Source organism: Macaca nemestrina, chromosome 1 (genome assembly GCF_043159975.1).
Source record: "Macaca nemestrina isolate mMacNem1 chromosome 1, mMacNem.hap1, whole genome shotgun sequence".
Lineage (NCBI taxonomy): Eukaryota > Metazoa > Chordata > Mammalia > Primates > Cercopithecidae > Macaca > Macaca nemestrina.
In genome coordinates this window covers 38,507,678-38,528,604 of record NC_092125.1, presented here as the reverse complement: position 1 = coordinate 38,528,604, position 20,927 = coordinate 38,507,678, and the positions used below count along the sequence as shown (strand labels likewise).

The window sequence follows — 20,927 nt, the reverse complement described above, 5'->3', positions numbered from 1 at the left end:
ACCAGGAATAAGTTGAATCCCTGAATAGACTAATAGCAGGCTCTGAAACTGAGGCAATAATTAATAGCCTATCAACCAAAAAAAGTCCAGGACCAGATGGATTCACAGCTGAATTCTACCAGAGGTACAAGGAGGTGCTGGAACCATTCCTTCTGAAACTATTCCAATCAATAGAAAAAGAGGGAATCCTCCCTAACTCATTTTATGAGGCCAACATCATCCTGATACCAAAGCCTGGCAGCGACACAACAAAAAAAGAGAATTTTAGATCAATATCCCTGATGAATATCGATGCAAAAATCCTCAATAAAATACTGGCAAACCGGATCCAGCAGCACATCAAAAAGCTTATCCACCATGATCAAGTTGGCTTCATCCCTGGGATGCAAGGCTGGTTCAACATTCGCAAATCAATAAACGTAATCCAGCATATAAACAGAACCAAAGACAAAAACCACATGATTATCTCAATAGATGCAGAAAAGGCTTTTGACAAAATTCAACAGCCCTTCATGCTAAAAACTCTCAATAAATTCGGTATTGATGGAACGTATCTCAAAATCATAAGAGCTATTTATGACAAACCCAAAGCCAATATCATACAGAATGGGCAAAAACTGGAAGCACAAGCCAGTTTGAAAACTGGCACAAGACAGGGATGCCCTCTCTCACCACTCCTATTCAACACAGTGTTGGAAGTTCTGGCTAGGGCAATCAGGCAAGAGAAAGAAATCAAGGGTATTCAGTTAGGAAAAGAAGAAGTCAAATTGTCCCTCTTTGCAGATGACATGATTGTATATTTAGAAAACCCCATTGTCTCAGCCCAAAATCTCCTTAAGCTGATAAGAAACTTCAGCAAAGTCTCAGGATACAAAATTAATGTGCAAAAATCACATTCTTATACACCAGTAACAGACAGACAGAGAGCCAAATCATGAATGAACTTCCATTCACAATTGCTTCAAAGAGAATAAAATACCTAGGAATCCAGCTTACAAGGGATGTGAAGGACCTCTTCAAGGAGAACTACAAACCACTGCTCAGTGAAATAAAAGAGGACATAAACAAATGGAAGAACATACCATGCTCATGGATAGGAAGAATCAATATTGTGAAAATGGCCATACTGCTCAAGGTAATTTATAGATTCAATGCCATCCGCCTCAAGCTACCAATGAGTTGCTTCACAGAACTGGAAAAACTGCTTTAAAGTTCATATGGAACCAAAAAAGAGCCCACATCTCCAAGACAATCCTAAGTCAAAAGAACAAAGCTGGAGGCATCACACTACCTGACTTCAAACTATACTACAAGACTACAGGAACCAAAACAGCATGGTACTGGTACCAAAACAGAGAGATAGAGCAATGGAACAGAACAGAGTCCTCAGAAATAATACCACACATCTACAGCCATCTGATCTTTGATAAACCTGAGAAAAACAAGAAATGGGGAAAGGATTCCCTATTTAATAAATGGTGCTGGGATAATTGGCTAGCCATAAGGAGAAAGCTGAAACTGGATCCTTTCCTTACTCCTAATACAAAAATTAATTCAAGATGGATCAGAGACTTAAATGTTAGACCTAATACCATAAAAACCCTAGAAGAAAACCTAGGTAATACCATTCAGGACATAGGCATGGGCAAGGACTTCATGTCTAAAACACCAAAAGCAATGACAACAAAAGCCAAAATTGACAAATGGGATCTAATTAAACTAAAGAGCTTCTGCACAGCAAAAGAAACTACCATCAGAGTGAACAGGCAACCTACAGAATGGGAGAAAATTTTTGCAATCTACTCATCTGACAAAGGGCTAATACCCAGAACCTACAAAGAACTCAAACAAATTTACAAGAAAAAAACAAACAACCCCATCAAAAAGTGGGCAAAGGATATGAACAGACATTTCTCAAAAGAGGACATTCATATAGCCAACAGACATATGAAAAAATGCTCATCATCTCTGGCCATCAGAGAAATGCAAATCAAAACCACAATGAGATACCATCTCACACCAGTTAGAATGGCAATCATTAAAAAGTCAGGAAACAACAGGTGCTGGAGAGGATGTGGAGAAATAGGAACACTTTTACACTGTTGGTGGGACTGTAAACTAGTTCAACCATTATGGAAAACAGTATGGCGATTCCTCAAGGATCTAGAACTAGAAGTACCATAGGACCCAGCCATCCCATTACTGCGTATATACCCTAAGGATTACAAATCATGCTGCGATAAAGACACATGCACACGTTTGTTTACTGCGGCACTATTCACAATAGCAAAGACTTGGAATCAACCCAAATGCCCATCAGTGACAGACTGGATTAAGAAAATGTGGCACATATACACCATGGAATACTATGCAGCTATAAAAAAGGATGAGTTTGTGTCCTTTGTAGGGACATGGATGCAGCTGGAAACCATCATTCTCAGCAAACTATAGCAAGAACAGAAAACCAAACACCGCATGTTCTCACTCATAGGTGGGAACTGAACAATGAGATCACTTGGACACAGGAAGGGGAACATCACACACCGGGGCCTATCACGGGGAGGGGGGAGGGAGGAGGGATTGCATTGGGAGTTATACCTGATGTAAATGATGAGTTGATGGGTGCTGACGAGTTGATGGGTGCAGCACACCAACATGGCACAAGTATACATATGTAACAAACCTGCACGTTATGCACATGTACCCTAGAACTTAAAGTGTAATAAAAAAAAATCGAACAGAATAGAAAAATATAGAAAACAGAATATACTACAAGTACTAAAGATAAGTACTGTTTCATGAAAAAAATCTTAAATTATTTAAATACATTGTGTAGTCACACACATATAGATGCATACAAACATATATAAAACAAATGTATCTGTATATGTGTGCTGGGTCATAATGTAGTTTTTTTTTTACTATAACTCAAAATATAAAAAGTGTCTACTGGCCAGGCGCAGTGGCTCATGCCTGTAATCCCAGCACTTTGGGAGGCCGAGGGTGGTGGATCACCTGAGGTCAGGAGTTCAAGACCCGCCTGGCCAACATGGTGAAACCCCATCTCTACTAAAAATAAAAATAAAAAATTAGCCAGGTGTGTGGCACATGCCTGTAGTTCCAACTACGCCGGAGGCTGAGGCAGGAGGATCACTTGAACCGGGAGGCAGAGGTTGCCGTGAGCCAAGATCACACCACTGCACTCTAGCCTAGAGTTGAGACCCTGTCTCAAAAACAAACAAAAAAAACAAAGTACTACCAACAGTAGATATTTTTCTTCATAAACCAAGAAGCATTTTCTATTCTTTGTGAAACAAATCATCCATTTAGAGTTAACCTTAAGAGATTCTTCTTTTTCAAAAAAATGTCATAGTAAAAGAAAAAAGCTAATAAACTTGATTTTATATATTCATAGTTTACAGCCTTACATCATTTCCAATACCCTTTCTCAATCTAAACATTTGTTTCATTGCAAATGCCCTCCTCTTTTAGTCTCCTCCTCCTCCTGCTATATGGTCTTCTCTGTCTACAACGCTGATTCCTCTTAATCCTGCTATCTCCTAATTATAGAAATTATCTTTCTCCTTGAGAACACTGCAATCCCTTCTGTACATTTTTCCCTTGCAGAAAATCTACCTGTTTGCATGGCTTTAAATAATATTTATATTTTGACTGGGCACGGTGGCTCACACCTGTAATCCCAGCCCTTTGGGAGGCCGAGTCAGGTGGATCACGAAGTCAGGAGATCGAGACCATCCTGGCTAACATGGTGAAACTCCGTCTCAACTAAAAATACAAAAAAAATTAGCCAGGCATGGTGGCGGGTACCTGTAGTCCCAGCTACTCAGGAGGCTGAGGCAGGAGAATGGCATGAACCTGGGAGGCGGAGTTTACAGTGAGCCGAGATTATACCACTGCACTCCAGCCTGGGCAACAGAGCAAGACTCTGTCTCAAAAAAAAAAAAAAAAAATTTATATTTTGTCTCTGTCTTCTAGGTGCCTCTATCCTTGTGAAAGAGACATATATACATGCTGTGCTCTTTCATGGCTCTTGCTTGTGCATAAACTATTCCCTCTGCCAAAGGAAAAAGCCCAGCTACAAATGAAAGATGAGGAGGAGGAGGATATAAAGTTAAGAAATTTGCTTGCTCATTTTTTTTTTTTTTTTGAAGGGAATGACTTGCTAAGGAGACTGAATCAACAAAAAGGGAAGTTATATTTATTTAATAATTCTTAGAGGAAATAATTACTGGAGCAAGGTCTTGAAGAGTTGAAATTTAGTCAGTAGTTGTAAAGATCTCGGATGGAATAAAGACGGATATATCTCTTCTACAAAGATTGGAGGAATATAAATAAGGATGAGAATGTCTATAGGCATTTGGGAGAGAGGTGCAGATTTAATACCATATATCTGCATGGCATTATACATCAACAGAAGCTGATGGCCTTTATTTTTATTTGTAAAGCAGCGGGTATAATGAGCATGATGGGGAAGGTGGTGGGGTTACAGAATTCTGGAGAACGATACAAAGTTTACAAAAGCACTTTGGAGCATGAAAGAGGATACTGATTAGGACCCGCAGGAAGCTTTGAGGGTGTAGTTAAGGGTGCAACAACGAATTGATTGTGGTTCCAATTTCTTCTGCTGTTGTCCTACGCAGCCTCTGGGGTAGGCATGAAGAAGGTAAAGGATCAATTGATTGAGTTTTACTAGGCAGATGCAACATAAGGCAATGAGGGCAAAGGGATTAAAAACACAGGGGTCAAAATGGTTAAAATGATTGATGGAGAAGAAAATAATTCTGGCTGGGTGTGGTGGCCATGCCTATAATCTCTGCACTTAGGAAGACAGAGGCAAGAAGATAGCTTGAGCACAGGAATTCAAGACCTGCCTGGGCAACATAGTGAGACCCCATTCTCCAAAAAAAGGAAAAAAGAAGACAAAAAAAAAAGTAGGAAATAATTATAAGAGGTGTATGATAAACTGAAATAAAATGGGAGAGTCAAGAAACTAGAGCTCTGTGACATGGAAAAACATATTAAAGGAGTAGGGGAGTAAAAAGCTAAAAGGCTGGGAAAAATGGTCATAGATTCATATTAGGTTTTGGTATTTTAGAGGAGAGGAATTCTGGGTGATGGGTATGGCTATGTGTGTATGGGGCTAAAGTACAGTGTAACTGAAAATGACTGTCCACAAGGACAATGAAGTCATCCAGCATGATACGAAAAATTAAGATAGAGATTGACTGGGAGCCAGGAGTCCAAGTTCACAGTGAGCAACCAAGAGGTCAGCAGATGCTAACGAACAGGAGTGGCAGAAATAGAACAATACTGATGCTTAGAAGAAGATTCATTTTTATAGAAATACACAGAAATGCTGATTTGGAAGAACAATGGTAGCTAAGAGAATGCTGGACTCAGTCTCTTGTCTTCTGGCAGCTCTTTCTCACTGACTCTTTTTACCTTTTTCCATCTCCTGACTCTCAATACTCTATAAAAGAGAACGATCAGCCTCTAGTTGAAGGGGCTGCTGAAAAAGGTTATCTGAGTAAGATGCTTCCAGAAGTTGTGGACAAGCCAGGAAAAAAATCATCCAAAAAACAAATTAGTAAAGTCATGAAACTATTCATCTTTAGACTAATTCACACTAATATCTGGTTTATGATTATGCTAGTTATAAGATTATGGTATTTCTAAAGTCTTTGCCAAGAGATGAGAGTATATTCTCAATAGCAGGCATGTAATTTACATATTAAATATGAAAAGAAAAAATAGAGTAATTTTATATTTTTGATATTAAATACAATTACAGACTAAAATTTTTTTCATAAATTACTGCTCAGGGGATAGATACATTACATTCAAAGGGATAGGTATTCCAGTTACTAGGCTGTAAATTTGGCAGTGTAACAGGAACTATGTGTAAGGTTTCGAGTCTAGATGAAATATCCTTCTGAATTGAACTCACTTTGTTCAGATTCTGTACTCATGAAACTATCTGATTATTAACTAGGTCTCACAGGACTCTTGATGCCTAAGGTAGTGCTCTAGAGTAATGTTTCCAAAATTTTTCACTATAAAGACACTGTTTTACTAATATATATTAGGTACGTTACAACAATACATGTATGAAAAATAAAATTCAAAAGACTCAGACATAAATTTATATAAGTTCCAACATTTTCTTCTCACATTCCAATGGCATACTGCAGATGCTACTCTGGAGGCCAGTGCTTCAGAGAAATAAGTATGAGTGTTCTAGGCAATGAAAAGGTATAAAACTGCCATCATTGATAAGCTGGAACTATGTAATTCATCTCTGGCTAAAATGATAATATCAAGTTTCTGACTCTTTAAGCTTTGAACTGGGCCACAGTGAAGCTATACCAAGCTACTGCCTCTCAATGAAGTCCCAATATCCTTTTGACTGAAGATTCTAGGCAATGACCACAGAAAGCTTAAACATTGAGAAACCAGATGTGTTCTTATCCCAGCTAAGAAAATACCTCTTAAGTGTAGTATAGTAAGGAAAACAAGACTCAATTTAAAAACAATGATCATTGATCAGAAGTTTCAACAATGATATGGTATAATTTATCCTTCCCTGGCAGGAAAAAAAAAAAAAAAAAAAAGTCTCTTAATTACTCACCTGAATAAAATGTGTTGATTTTGGCAAGTTCTTTTTCACAGGTTTGGAAAAATTTCTCTTCAAACTTGGCAAAATACCTCTTTACTGTGTCCTCATCTGTAACTGAAAGACAGGAAAATGATATTTAAATTTAATGCCCAAAGTCCAATTGAGAAAACTAAGGAAACAAAAACTAAGATTACTTTTTAAGTTTTTAAAATGACAACTTTATATATATTTCTCTGAAAAAATGAATTGTGAACCATATTAAGAAAAGACTAATCAAAGGCCTCTTCAGGCCAAGTGCGGTGGCTCATGCCTGTAATCCCAGTACTTCCGGGGGCCAAGGCGGGCAGATCACTTGAGGTCAGGCGTTCAAGACCAGCCTGGCCAACATGGTGAAACCCCGTCTCTACTAAAAATACAAAACTTAGCTGGGCGTGGTGGTGGGCACCTGTAATCCCACCTACTTGGGAGGCTGAGGGAGGTGGAGGCTGCAGTGAGCCAAGATTGCACTACTGCATTCCATCCTGGGTAACAGAGCAAGACCCCATTTCAAAAACACAGAAACAAAAACAAAACAAAAAAACCTCTTCATAAGACCACACACAAGCCTTCTTTAAGTGAATGAGAGTTTCCTAAAGCTCTACTATAATAAATTTATAATGTGGGAGAAAATAAGGTTCTAAGACTGTAGAAGAGAAAAAAAACTGTAGACAGAATTGATCAAGGAAGATTCAAGGTACTAGGGGCTGAGCGGAGTAGAATTCATTCAGCAAGAGAATAAATATCTCGGGGAAGGAAAAAATGCAAAGCAAAGGTATGAAGACATGAATGTATAATATGTTTCTGGGGAAAACGAGTTGATTTTATTCTATATTAAATTGCTATCTATTTTACTTTAACTGTACCACATACAGAGAAAGAAGTGTGCACTGAATAGTGTAAATTACAAGTTCCAAACCTTCAGGAGCTGGGAAGGTAACATAAATGTGTTGAGCAAGTAGATGATTGTGCAAACGTGGTGAGAAATGACAAAGTGACACCTTCAGGAGAAGGAGTGGTTGGGATTCTGACAAGCTGGAAAGGATATGTCTGTCTAGTTGCTGCCATGTGGTGATGTCGGCCCAGTTTGTCAAATCTTTCCATTTTTCAGGAGAAGCTATAAATCCAGATATTTTAAAAACACTGTGTGGGCCAATCAATACATGTCTCTGCAGGCTGGATTCACTTTGTCAGTTCTGTCATGTAGCCTATCAACCTACTGAATCCCATATGTAGAGATATATGTAACTTCAGGAACCCAAGCCTAAAAGGGTAGGTTTCTTGGCCAAGTGAGATCTATGTAGACTCTCTAGATGCTAATAATATTAATAATGCACACGTATGTTCATTGCAGCACTATTCACAATAGCAAAGACTTGGAATCAACCCAAATGCCCATCAGTGACAGACTGGATTAAGAAAATGTGGCACATATACACCATGGAACACTATGCAGCCATCAAAAAGGATGAGTTTGTGTCCTTTGTAGGGACATGGATGCAGCTGGAAACCATCATTCTTAGCAAACTATCACAAGAACAGAAAACCAAACACCGCATGTTCTCACTCATAGGTGGGAACTGAACAATGAGATCACTTGGACTCAGGAAGGGGAACATCACACACCGGGGCCTATCATGGGGAGGGGGGAGGGGGGAGGGATTGCATTGGGAGTTATACCTGATGTAAATGACGAGTTGATGGGTGCAGCACACCAACATGGCACAAGTATACATATGTAACAAACCTGCACGTTGTGCACATGTACCCTACAACTTAAAGTATAATAATAATAAATAAATTTTAAAAAATAATAATAATATAGAACTATCCTATTTCTGGATCTCTGAGGTACTCTAAGATTGAAAAGTGTAGAAAAAGTACAGGTTCCTTTCTGAGCCCCAGGTTCCCCAAAACTCAGTGCAGTCCCAGAAACTCTTAAAATACTCCACCTGTCTAGGAATAAGGAAAATGGTCCAAAAGCAGTATGTGATACGCATACACATATACATAAATTCATATTATTGCATGGTATAATTTGTAGTACCAGAGATATTTTAAAGAAAAACAAGGCCGGGCGCGGTGGCTCACACCTGTAATCCCAGCACTTTGGGAGGCCAAGATGGGCAGATCACGAGGTCAGGAGATCGAGACCATCCTGGCTAACACGGTGAAACCCCGTCTCTACCAAAAAATACAAAAAACTAGCCGGGCGAGGTGGCGGGCGCTTGTAGTCCCAGCTACTCGGGAGGCTAAGGCAGGAGAATGGCGTAAACCCGGGAGGTGGAGCTTGCAGTGAGCTGAGATCCGGCCACTGTACCCCAGCCTGGGAGACAGAGCGAGACTCCGTCTCAAAAAACAAACAAAAAGAAAAACAAAAGCTTAAGGTTCTAAAAAGCATGCTGAATCCATTCATTTTATTTGAATAACACTGCACAAAACTTTTATTTAAACATACCTGCTTCTCTAATTCATATGCTTTAGACCTGAGCAGATAATGCAGGATGTTGTATTGATTCTGCAGTAAAACAGGATGGCCACTTTAAACTCCGCAATCTAGGTACAATAAGGGCTACAGCTGCCCAAGGTCATTGGGAATTACTTTTTTCAAAGCATGAAGCAGGCCACAGCTTTTTCTTTCTTTCTTTCTTTCCTGCCTTTTTTTTTTTTTTTAAAGCTGAGTTTGAGTTAAGGAAACTCCATGGTAACAGATGCAGCTCTTACAATAGCATCTGAATAGCTGATTTAAAATAAGAGTAACAGCTTATTCTAATTAATTATCTAATTATTTTTATTTTATTCTCTATTGTTAGGAAAGAAAACCCAAAAGTAAAACATGGGCTTGGTTGGTCATATTTACTGTGTTTTCCTCTTAACAGACAACTTTTATTAACATAAAGCAATAGAAATACAACTGTTCAGTAAAATGATTTAAACATAGCTTCTGTTCTTAAAATAATTTTTAATATATATTAATGTTCACATAGGTTGTATATTCAACATCAGCTATTTATAGTATGACCAAGAATTCAGAAACAAAAAATCTAGGCCTCTGAGAAACTAAAATATACATAAACTCCATGTGTTAAAGCATGAATATTCTACCCATGAATCAGTCTCCTAAGAATTTATTTCTTTGCTTTAAAGATTTTTTATCTGGCCAGGTGTGATGGCTCATGCCTGTAATCCCAGCATTTTGGGAGGCCGAGGCAGAGGGGATCACCTGAGGTCAGAAGTTCAAGACCAGCCTGACCAACATGGTGAAACCCTGTCCTGTCTCTGCTAAAAATATAAAAATTAGTTGGGCATGGTAGCTCCTGCCTGTAATCCTAGCTACTCGGGAGGCTGAGGCAGGAGAACTGCTTGAACCTGGGCGGAGGTGGAGGTTGCAGTGAGCTGAGATCCCACCACTGGACTCCAGCCTGGGTGACAGAGCAAGACTTCATCTCAAAAGGAAAAAAAAAAAAAGAAGAGAGAGAGATTGTTTTATCTAAAACACCGGCAGTTTGTTTAGTTTTCTAGTTCAGACATAAAATAGCCACTAATCAGAAGAAGGTAGAGTAAGGTTACAGTAACATGCACACACACAGACCAAGAAAAAAAAAAAAAAAAAACTAACAGAGAGAAGGAGAAAAATATAAATAAAAACAGCAAGAATTGTGTGCAAAATAAGTTAAATGAAGGACAATGTTTTTGCCTTCCCAGATATCAAAAGACTTGGTAAACTACTGTAATTAAATGTACACTTTTAGTAAATAAGAAAAACACAGCAAAAAGAACAGAGTCCAGAAGTAAATCTTCATATATATAGAAATTTAGATTACGATAAAGGAGGCCTCAAATCTTAGTGAGAAAAGAATGAATTATACATCAATAGGGCTGGGTCAACCAGCCATCAATTTAGAAGAAACTCAAAATGGAGTTAAAGAAATGATATAAAACACTATAAAAAACAGAACATTTAAATAATTCCACATGGGGAAGGCCTTCTTAATATTACACAAAACACAGAAGCCATAAAGGAAATGATTGACACTTACACAAAATAAAAATTTCCATTTCACAAAACACCACAAGCAAATTAAAAGAAAAGCAGCAGAAATATATATCTACAACATTTAAAATAAATAACATGCAAAATATATTTTTTAAAATTCTTACAAGTCAATATTAAAAAGATAATTTGATTCTGTAAGAAAAGTAGGTTAATTACAGCAATTCATAGAAAAAGAAATATAAATGGCCAATGAACAAATGAAAGGATGCCAGATGTCATATAAATGCAACTTTTTTAAAAAAGGAAATACAGCTCTTCAACCATCAGGTTAGAAAGAGTTTTAAAATAGTGGTATCATTTGGCAATGGTAAGGATAAATGAACATACTCATTCCTTGTTGATGGAAGTGTAAATTTTAGGAAGACAATTTGGCAGTAGCTATCAAAATTTTCAGTGTTTAATCCCTCATGTAGGAAATGTATTCTAAAGGAATCTCTATACAAGTGGATTTATTTCCAAGGATCTTCATTCACTTTTTTTTTTTTTTTTTGAGACACAGTCTTGCTCTGTCTGGACTGAAACAGACAGGCTGGAGTGAAACGGCATGATCTTGGCTCACTGCAACCTACACTTCCCGGGTTCAAGCGATTCTCCTGTCTCAGCTTCCCAAGTAGCTGGGATTACAAGTGCCCGCCATCATGCCCAGCTAATTTTTGTATTTTTAGTAGAGATGGGGTTTCACCATGTTGGTCAGGCTGGTCTCAAACTCCTGATCTCAGGTCATCCACCTGCCTCAACCTCCCAAAGTGCTGGGATTACAGGTGTGAGCTACCACGCCCTGCCTCACCACTGTTTTTAATAGTGAAAAAGAAACAAATTGATGTCCAAAAGGGGAGTGGTTAAGTAAATTATGATATTACGTAACACTATGCATTTAAAAAATAATATACATACATCCTGGTGTGTATAAAAAATCAAGAAACACTGTTGAGGAAAAAATAAATAACAGAATATATATAGCACAATCCCATTAATGGAAAATATGTACATAAGTTAATATTTATATGTGCATTCATAGAAAGATTGCAAGGATGCATAACAATCTGTTGTGGTTACCTCCTTTGAAAGGGGAGTAGGTATGAGAAGGATTCTCACATTTTGCTATCTTCAATTATTATATTGTTTGAACCCATTAAAATGAAAAGGTATTCATAAAGGATAAATAAATTATACTGTATAAATAAAGGATATTATTAACTGGAAGAAAAAAAGAAACACACCATATCCAGACCTTTAAACTATACATAGTAAAAACTAATCAGCCTAGCATAGCTAGTTGAATAGAGTTTTTTCGTTTGTTTGTTTTGAGACAGCGCCTAGCTGTGTCACCCAGGCTGAAGTGCAGTGGCATATTCATAGCTCACTACAGCCTCAACCTCCCAGGCTCAATCGAGCCTCCCACCTTAGCCTCCCTAGTAGCTGGGACCACAGGAAATAGATTATCTATACCAGAATATAGCGGTATATAGAATGATTAAGCCTTTCACTTCAGTTATGAGAAACTTACAGAATGCTAATGTACAGAACATCAATTTCTATTATAAGATGCTTCCAATAATGTACCTGCTGAATGTCAGAAATCAGTAACTCTGAATTGGAGAATCAGAGAATTTCAGCATTCAAAAATCAACTAGCCCAATATTCTTATTTTACAGATGAGAAAACTGAGGTACAAAGAGCCTAGGTGACGTGAGTTTTCCCCTCCCCAATATCAATATAAGTTTTATAGAAAAATCACTGTATTTTATAAAATAGGGAATATAAACATATTAACTGTATAAAAGTGACTACTAAGAGCTACATGGGTATTATGAGTGAACTGTGTCTCACCCAAAATCATATGTGGAAGCCCTAACCCCACAATGTGACTTGTATTTGGAGACAGGGCCTTTAAAGAGGCAATTAAGGTTAAACGAGGACTTAAGATTAATGGAACCTTAATCCCACAAAACTAGTGTTCCTATAAAAAAAGAGACACCAGAGATCCCCCACTGCCCCCGCCCAACACATAAGCGCGTGCTCTCTCTCTCCCTCTGCCTCCCTCACTCCAGTCACACACAGAGGATAGGCCATGTGTGGGGAAATGCTTGCAAAGAGGAAAAGAGGCCTTACTAGAAACCATTTCTGCCTGCATCTTGATCATGGACTTTCAAGCCTCCAGAAATATGAGAAAACAAATTTCTGTTAAGGCACCCAGTCTATACTATTATGCTACGGCAGTCTGAGTAGACTAATACAATGGGCTAAACATGTCCTGAATTCAATAATTAGTCACAAAAGACTAAGCTTAGAGAGAGCTAGCATAAATAAGTACAAATATTAGCAAGCTATATTAACAATAAGATTAGCAGTAACAGAAAAAAGGAAGTCAAACGAGTGAAAAAAATAAAAACAGGTAAAGAACGACTTAAAGAACACCGTCTTAGAGATTCCCTTGCTCTGAGTTAAATAAATATTAAATGAGTCAGTTATACTAAAATAGAGACACACAGTTACACTGAGAGAGAGAGAGAAAGAGAGACTGATTTCTTTGTCATCTCTATAATCGTCTTATCTCCAACTTGCATTTGTGGATGACAGACAATTGCTTTCTCATCCACCCTGCAAACCATTAATAGAAAATGATTCTTTGCTTGAACCTAGGAGGCGGAGGTTGCAGTGAGCCGAGATCGCGCCACCATACTCCAGCCTGGGTGTCAGAGACTGTCTCAAAAAGAAAATAATTCTTTAAGAGTACCGATCAAGGTAAAATACTCCTACTGCATAGCAGCCACCATCAAGTGCTTTTTACAGCAACATTCAGGAATATTTTCATTTTTATTCTATTAATGTCATCAAATTTTCTCATGCAATCTCTGGGTTAAATACATAAAAGGCCAATCTTCTCAAAAACCATTTCTTTAAAACCACTATTAACACCATCAAATATCTTTAATGTTCCATTCAAGTTTTTATTACTATTCTCAATTTTCTTAATTTCCAGATCTGTGAGACGTTTAGGACGGGGATTATGTCTTTTTAAAATCTGTATAGATGATATATACCCAACATAATGTCTGATACACAGTATGTGCTCCACACACTATTTTTAAAATTGTAAATGTTGAAACCATGTTCTCATTTTTTGAAAATTATGATACTTTATTAAAGTAAAAAAAAAACCCTCCAATAATTGGATAGTCACATGCAAAAGAATGAAGTTAGACTCCCACACAGATACAAAAATTAAGTCAAAAGTGATCAAAGATCTAAATGTAAGAGCTAAAACTACATTAGCTCTTAGAAGAAAACGCAGGTAAAAATCTTCCTGATCTCAGATGGGATAATGGTTTCTTAGATATGACACCAAACACATAAGCAATAAATAAAAAAATTGATAGATTGAACTTTATCAAAATTAAAAACTTTTCTGCTTAAAAGGGCACTATCAAAAAAGTAAAAGACAAACACAATGGGAGAAAACATTTGCAAACCCATATCAAAACTATCTGACAAGGGTTTAGTACCCAGAATATAAAAAGACTTACAACTCTTTCATCTCTTTTAGAAAATATGCCAAAAAGACTCCTCTAACTCAACAATAAGACATATAACCAAATTTTTAAAAATGGACAAAGAATCTGAATAGACATTTCTCCAAAGAAGACACATAAATGACCAATAAGTACATGAAAATATTTCAACACATCAGTCATTAGTGAAATACAAATCAAATGACAATGAGATACCATCTCATACCCATTAGAATAGCTATAATTTAAAAAGGCAATAATAAGGGTTGGTAAGAATATGGAGAAATTAGAACCCTCATATATTACTGGTAAGAATGTTAAATGATGCAGCTACTTGGGAAGCCAGTTCGGTAGTTCCTCAACAAGTTAAAAACAGATTACCATATGATTCAACAGTTCTACTTCTAGGTACATACCCAAGAGAAGTAAAAACATATGTTCACAGAAAAACTCATATATGAATGTTCATAGCAGCATTATTTATAATATCAAAAAGTAGAAACAACCCAAATGTCTCCCGATGGATAAGTGGATAAACAAAATGTAGTATATCCATACAACTGAATACAATTCAGCCACAGAAAGGAGTAATGTACGGTTCCATGCTATGACATGGATGAACTCTGAAAATATTATGCTAAGAGAAAGAAGCCAGACAGTAAAGATCACATGTTGTATGAATCCATTTATATGAAATGTCCAGAATATATAAATCCATAGAGATAGAGAGTAGAGTGGTGTGGCAGGCAGGGGCTGGGGGAAGGAGGAGTGGAGAGTGATGAAAATGTTCTTGAATTAGATAGTGGTGATGGCTGCACAAACTTGTGAATATATTAGAGACCTTTGAATTACACACTTTATTTATTTATTTATTTATTTATTTATTTATTTATTTATTTATTTTTGAGACAAAGTCTTGCTCTGTTGCTGAGACTGTAGTGGAATGGCGTGATCTTGGCTCACTGCAACCTCTGCCTTCCGGGTTCAAGTGATTGTCCTGCCTCAGCCTCCTGAGTAGGTGGGATTATAGGTGCCCACCACCACACCCAATTTTTGTATTTCTACTGGAGATGAGGTTTCACCATGTTGGCCAGGCTGGTCTCTAACTCCTGACCTCAGGTGATCCACCCACCTCAGCCTCCCAAAGTGCTGGGATTACAGGTATGAGCCACCATGCCCAGTCTTGAATTATACACTTTAAAAGAGTGAATTTTATAATATGTGAATTATATTAATAAAATGTATTTATTCAACAAATAATTATTGTACCTATTAGATGCTAGGCTCTCTATTAAATGCTAGGGATATGATGAATGAGATAAATGTGGCTCCTGCCCTCATACAGTTTACATTCTAGCGACTGAGGCAGAAAGAAATCTACACAAATAAAGAATTACAAACTATAAAAAGTGAATGAAGACAACAAATAGGGTGATGAGACAGAGCGTAAGAACTGGGATAGATAGCTATCCTTTCTGGCTGGGTAAAAAACGATCAGAAAACATCTCTTTTTAAGAGATGACATTTAATCTAAGACTGAACCTAAAGGATAAGAAAGAACAAGGACAAAATAATTCCCAACAGAGGGAAGAGCATGTTAGAAAAGAAACTGAGATGCCTGAAGAACTGAAAGAAGCTCACTATGTGACTGCCACCAGGTGGTGATAGGAGGTGAGGTAACGGAGGCAGATAAAGGCCCTTTCATGCACAAAGCCCATGTTACGAAGTTTGAACTTTATTCTAAGTGCCATAGAAAACATTGATGAGTTTTAGGGGGAAGCCTAAATAGGAGAATTAGTTTCTGTTTTATTAAATGATAATTTTAAAATCACATTTCCTAGGAAATTAGGTGAGAAAATGAAGGAGAAGGAGAAGTATTCTATCCTCAAATAAATCTGGGAATTATGAATATAAAACAGGATCAAACTGACTTTTTAAAGGTAGTTCTCACTCTTGGGTGGGCTGGCTTCCAGGGGACAAAGGGGCATTTGGCAATATCTGGAGATACTTGTGGTTGTCACAGCTGGGCAACCACGAGTATATTTATTAGAGTCTAATGGGTAGGGGTCAAGGATGCTGCTAAATAGTCTACAATTTCCAGGAGAGCAATCCTTCCCACTGCCTGCTCCAAACACAGAATTATCCAGTCCAAAATGTCAACAGTATCAAGGTTGAGAAACTCTGTTTTAAGGCAAAAAAAAGCTTGACTATGCTAATATACACTGTTATTCTATGAGAAGTGGAACTAATACATTGTGTTTCCCAAAGTTATTTATAAGAAGACAATCCTTGGTGGTAGAGGGGGAATGATGGCAGAAAGATGGAGAAAGGGTTGTAGAATACCTATTAAAATCTGCAGGAATAGGCCAGGCATGGTGGCTCATGCCTGTAATCTCAGCGTTTCAGGAGACTGAGGTGGGAGAACTGCTTGAGCCCAGGAGTTGGAGACCAGCCTGGACAACTTAGGGAGACCCAGTCTCTACAAAAAATTTTTTTTTAATTAGCTGGGTGTGGTAGTGTGCGCCTGTGATCCCAGCTACTTGGGAGGTTGAGGTGGGAGGATCGCTTGAGCCTGGGAGATGAAGGATGCAGTGAGCTGTGATCATGTTATACACTAGCCTGAGTGGCAGACTAAGACCCTGTCTCAAAACATAAAATTAAAATTAAAAAAAAGATCTCCTGAAACAGTATTCTGTGGAATACCAGTTTGAGAGGCACTAACTTTACTATCACACCACCTCTCTGCATTTTAATTATATTCCCTACACAATAGTTTCTATGATTTCTTAGTTTCTCCTGCTTAAGACAGCAGAGAAATAAAAATTAAATATATGACCAGGCTCCATCAAATATAGAAAGAATATTTAGCACTACTGTTTCATGCTTGTACCAAAAAAAAGGTGTGTGTTTTTTTAAGAGTGTGATTTATAAACTGAGAATAACTAACTTGAAATCCTTTTTTTCCAGATGCTATTACATCAACAGATGGGTAGACGAATTATATAAAGCATATGGCAAAGATTTCAAAGATAAAAATGTTACTCTAAAATCATTGGTGTAGTAGAAATAGAGCTAAATCAGGAGTCATTCATTCAACAAGTATCAAGTCCTTCCTATGTACCAGGCAATGTGGCAGGGGTAGGGATACAGTGATAAGCAAAATAAACATAAATTCTGCCCTTTGAGATTACAGTCTACAGTCTGAGGGAAAAAACTTTAATCAAATAATCATACAAATATACAAAGGGTAGAATAAAGGATTAGACTTCTTCCTGAGACCAATGAGCCATTTTTGAAGGATTTTAAGCAGAGGGAATAGCATGATCAAATATGCTTTCCAAATGAGGTTGTCGGGAGACCAACGAGACATAGTACAGTACATACCAAGGGAGAGATTACAACAGCCTCAGCCTCAACTAGAGTGAGGGCACTGGAGACAGAGAAGTGAAAACATTCAAAAGATATTCTGGAGGTAAAATCAGTAGGTTTTAGTGCAGACTGGACATGGTTCTGTTGCCAACTACCTATATTAGCTTGAGCAAGTAACACTCTGGGCCTGTTTTCACCATGAAAAATAAGGGCATTTGAATAGGTAACCTCTAAGTCTTTTCCTAATTGCAAATTTCTAACTAAAACTGCTTATTTCTGCAAAATGATTCTGAATCTAACTAGGCTTAAGCAGTCCGTAGACAATATGTTCTGATCTGAGTCTATCTTAAGGTTTTATCAGATGAGGTTTAACTAAATGTGGTTTTAAAATATTCTTGGTAGAACATACACAAAAAAGTCTTTTCACTTATAATAGTGACATGTAAGTGAGAAAAAAATCAATCTCACTAGCACTAGATATAATACAGTCCAAGCTATTTAATATCCCAATGAGTATTTACCTAATATCTGCTAGGTAAAGATCAATAATAAATGAAATATCAATAAATAATTCAAGCAAGGGTATAATTCATTAGTGAAGTGGGAGGTATGTAACAGTGGTTTTCAAATTATTTTTGCTCTTGTAACTTCTAAAATAATTTTGAATAACTATCTTGCAATTGTTAAGTCATGATAACTGATTTTGAACACATTTAAATAGTTATAAACAATGTAATTTCTGGCATGCTGTAATTAATTGCATTTTAAAATACAAGGACATTGTTTTAATTGTATAATGGAAATTAACTGCCACAATAATTTAATAATTACTTGATGCTAGCTCACTACCAAATACATAAAGAAGCTCTTCTTTAACAGCTGGAAGATTCACATCATTCTATTTTCTTCTTGAATTTGTACTTCCACTCTACCTACATTACAGGATTTATCCTAATATATTTTAAAGTTTGGAAGTCAATTATTGATCATTTTATACTTCCTAGTCATTAAATATGTATATAAATTAAAACTTAAATAAAAACCCTTTCTAATCATCAACCTTTAAATGTTAAAATTTCTTCTGGATTGAGATATTACAGTTACAGCACACTGCATTGAAAATATATATGTACTAAGTTTTGATAAATATTAAACATAAAAAGCAAAATGTTATTGGAAATTTGAAAATAAATCTTACAGTTAAATGAACAGAGTTTTTTCTAATTACTTCAGATATCCATTGATAAATATCACATTACTGTTAAAATGATACATATTACATTATTTGTGAGAATATTACAAATATTATAGAATGACACAATTAAGAATTTCTATTCCTATTTTTCATATTACAGACATAAATGCTAAAAAATCTTGTTAACATAAATAAGTAGATCAGAATGAAAGTTTGTTGCAGCAATGTCAATCTTTGAATGCCTACATATTTTCCAAAAGTCACATGATGATCTATTATTGAAAATTAATTTTAATGATAAATAAGCTTACAATTAAGTCTTCTTTCAGTTTCAGTGAAAACAAAAAATAAATTGAACTTCTAAAGGATCTGTTATCCTGTTCCTCACTTTCTTAATACCTACAATGAGTATTTGAGTATTTCAGATAATTCCTTTGTTTGGGGTCCAGAATGGTAACAACGTATCATAGCAAAATTTGGATTGTGTAACAGACAAGCCTTTCTTTTATAAAGTCAAGGAAAGACAATTTGAAAAAGGACTTCTTGACTGTAGACTAATTATTCAGACCAATCAATTTCAGGAATTAGCACATATGTAAATGAATATATCCATATATATCTGGATATACATCTGGAAATGAATTCCCTTAAAGGACAATAAAAAGGGGATTTTTTTCCAGCACTCTTCTCCATTTAACAAATATGACAAAACACTACTTTGTATACCGATGAGAGTTTCAAGAGAATTAGCTATTTTTAGCTGAAGGCCTTTTATTTTCTAATTCTTTCAGCTAATTAATTACTTTATATACCACAAAGTATACCATTATTTAAAGTCATTTTGTTAAGTAAATCTATCTAGTTAGATCCACTTTTAACTGAACCATTAGTAATCCTAGTTCTTTTTCACTCTTGCAAAGCAATAGATCAAAATTATTATTAAGACTGAAGTTACAATAAACAAAGCAAACAAAAAATACCTGAGGATAATCCAAGATGAATACTATTATTAACTTAACTGAATTCTCAGTCCTTTTTTTTTTTTTTTTTTCCTCAGTTTTATATAGAGACAGCGTCTTGCTTTGTTGCCCAGTCTGGTCTCAAACTCCTGGGCTCAAGGGATCCCCCTGCCTCAGCCTCCCAACGTGCTGGGATTACAGGTGGGAGCCACGGCGGTGCTCGGCCCTGACTTCTCAGTCTCACTGTTGCAAAGACGAGTAAAACAATGAACCGTAAGAGTCTTAATTACTCTGGTGACTTACGCCAGGGAAAAAGTTTTCAAAGAATGATAGTTAGGTAACCATCTCATTTGTCTCCAAAGTGCCAAGCATATATGTAATGTTGTGGTCTGAATGTGTCCCCCCAAATTAATGATAAAACTTAATCACCCATGCCATAGTATTTAGAGATGCAGCTTTAAAAGGTGTTTTGGTGAATGGGATTAGTGACTTTATCAAAGAGGCTGAAGAAATCTCCCTAGTCCCTTTCATCCTTTCTGCCACGTAAGGACCTAGTGTTGGACCCCTCCAGAGGACACAGCAACAAGACGCCATCTTGAAAGCAGAAAGCAAGCCCTTATGCAGAAAGCAAACCCTTATCAGGCACGAGGTCTGCTGGTTCCTTGATCCTGGACTTCCCAGCCTCTAGAACTAGGAGAAATAAATTTCTATTATATTTATGTATTACCCAGACTAAAGTATTTTGTTGTAGCAGAAAGGATGGACTAAGACATATAGCTAAAGAGAGAATGTATGAGGAACATCAATATTCTGGTCAGATATAAAAAGATAAGAAAGACAGGCCGGGAGCGGTGGTTCACACCTGTAATCCCAGCACTTTGGGAGGCCGAGGTGGGCGGATCACGAGGTCAGGAGATCGAGACCATCCTGGCCAAAACGGTGAAACCCCGTCTCTACTAAAAAAACACACACACACACACAAATTAGCCGGGTGTGGTGGTGGGCGCCTGTAGTCCCAGCTACGCAGGAGGCTGAGGCAGAAGAATGGCAGGAACCCGGGAGGCGGAGCTTGCAGTGAGCCGAAAGCACGCCACTTCACTCCAGCCTGGGCGACAGAGCGAGACTCAGTCTCAAAAAAAAAAAAAAAAAAAAAAAGATAGGA

At 37.0% G+C, this 20,927-nt stretch overlaps 1 protein-coding gene across 3 annotated transcripts in view; it reads right to left on the bottom strand.

Annotated features, from left to right (window-relative positions):
- The window catches only part of LOC105484522 (xenotropic and polytropic retrovirus receptor 1), a 260,929-nt gene that overhangs the window by 94,522 nt on the left and 145,480 nt on the right, over nucleotides 1–20,927 (bottom strand). For all 3 annotated transcript variants that reach the window (XM_011746237.3, XM_011746236.2, XM_011746238.3), the window contains one exon: nucleotides 6,650–6,751. In XM_011746237.3, the coding sequence (XP_011744539.1) occupies nucleotides 6,650–6,751 (102 nt within the window). The remainder of the gene's footprint in view (nucleotides 1–6,649; nucleotides 6,752–20,927) is intronic.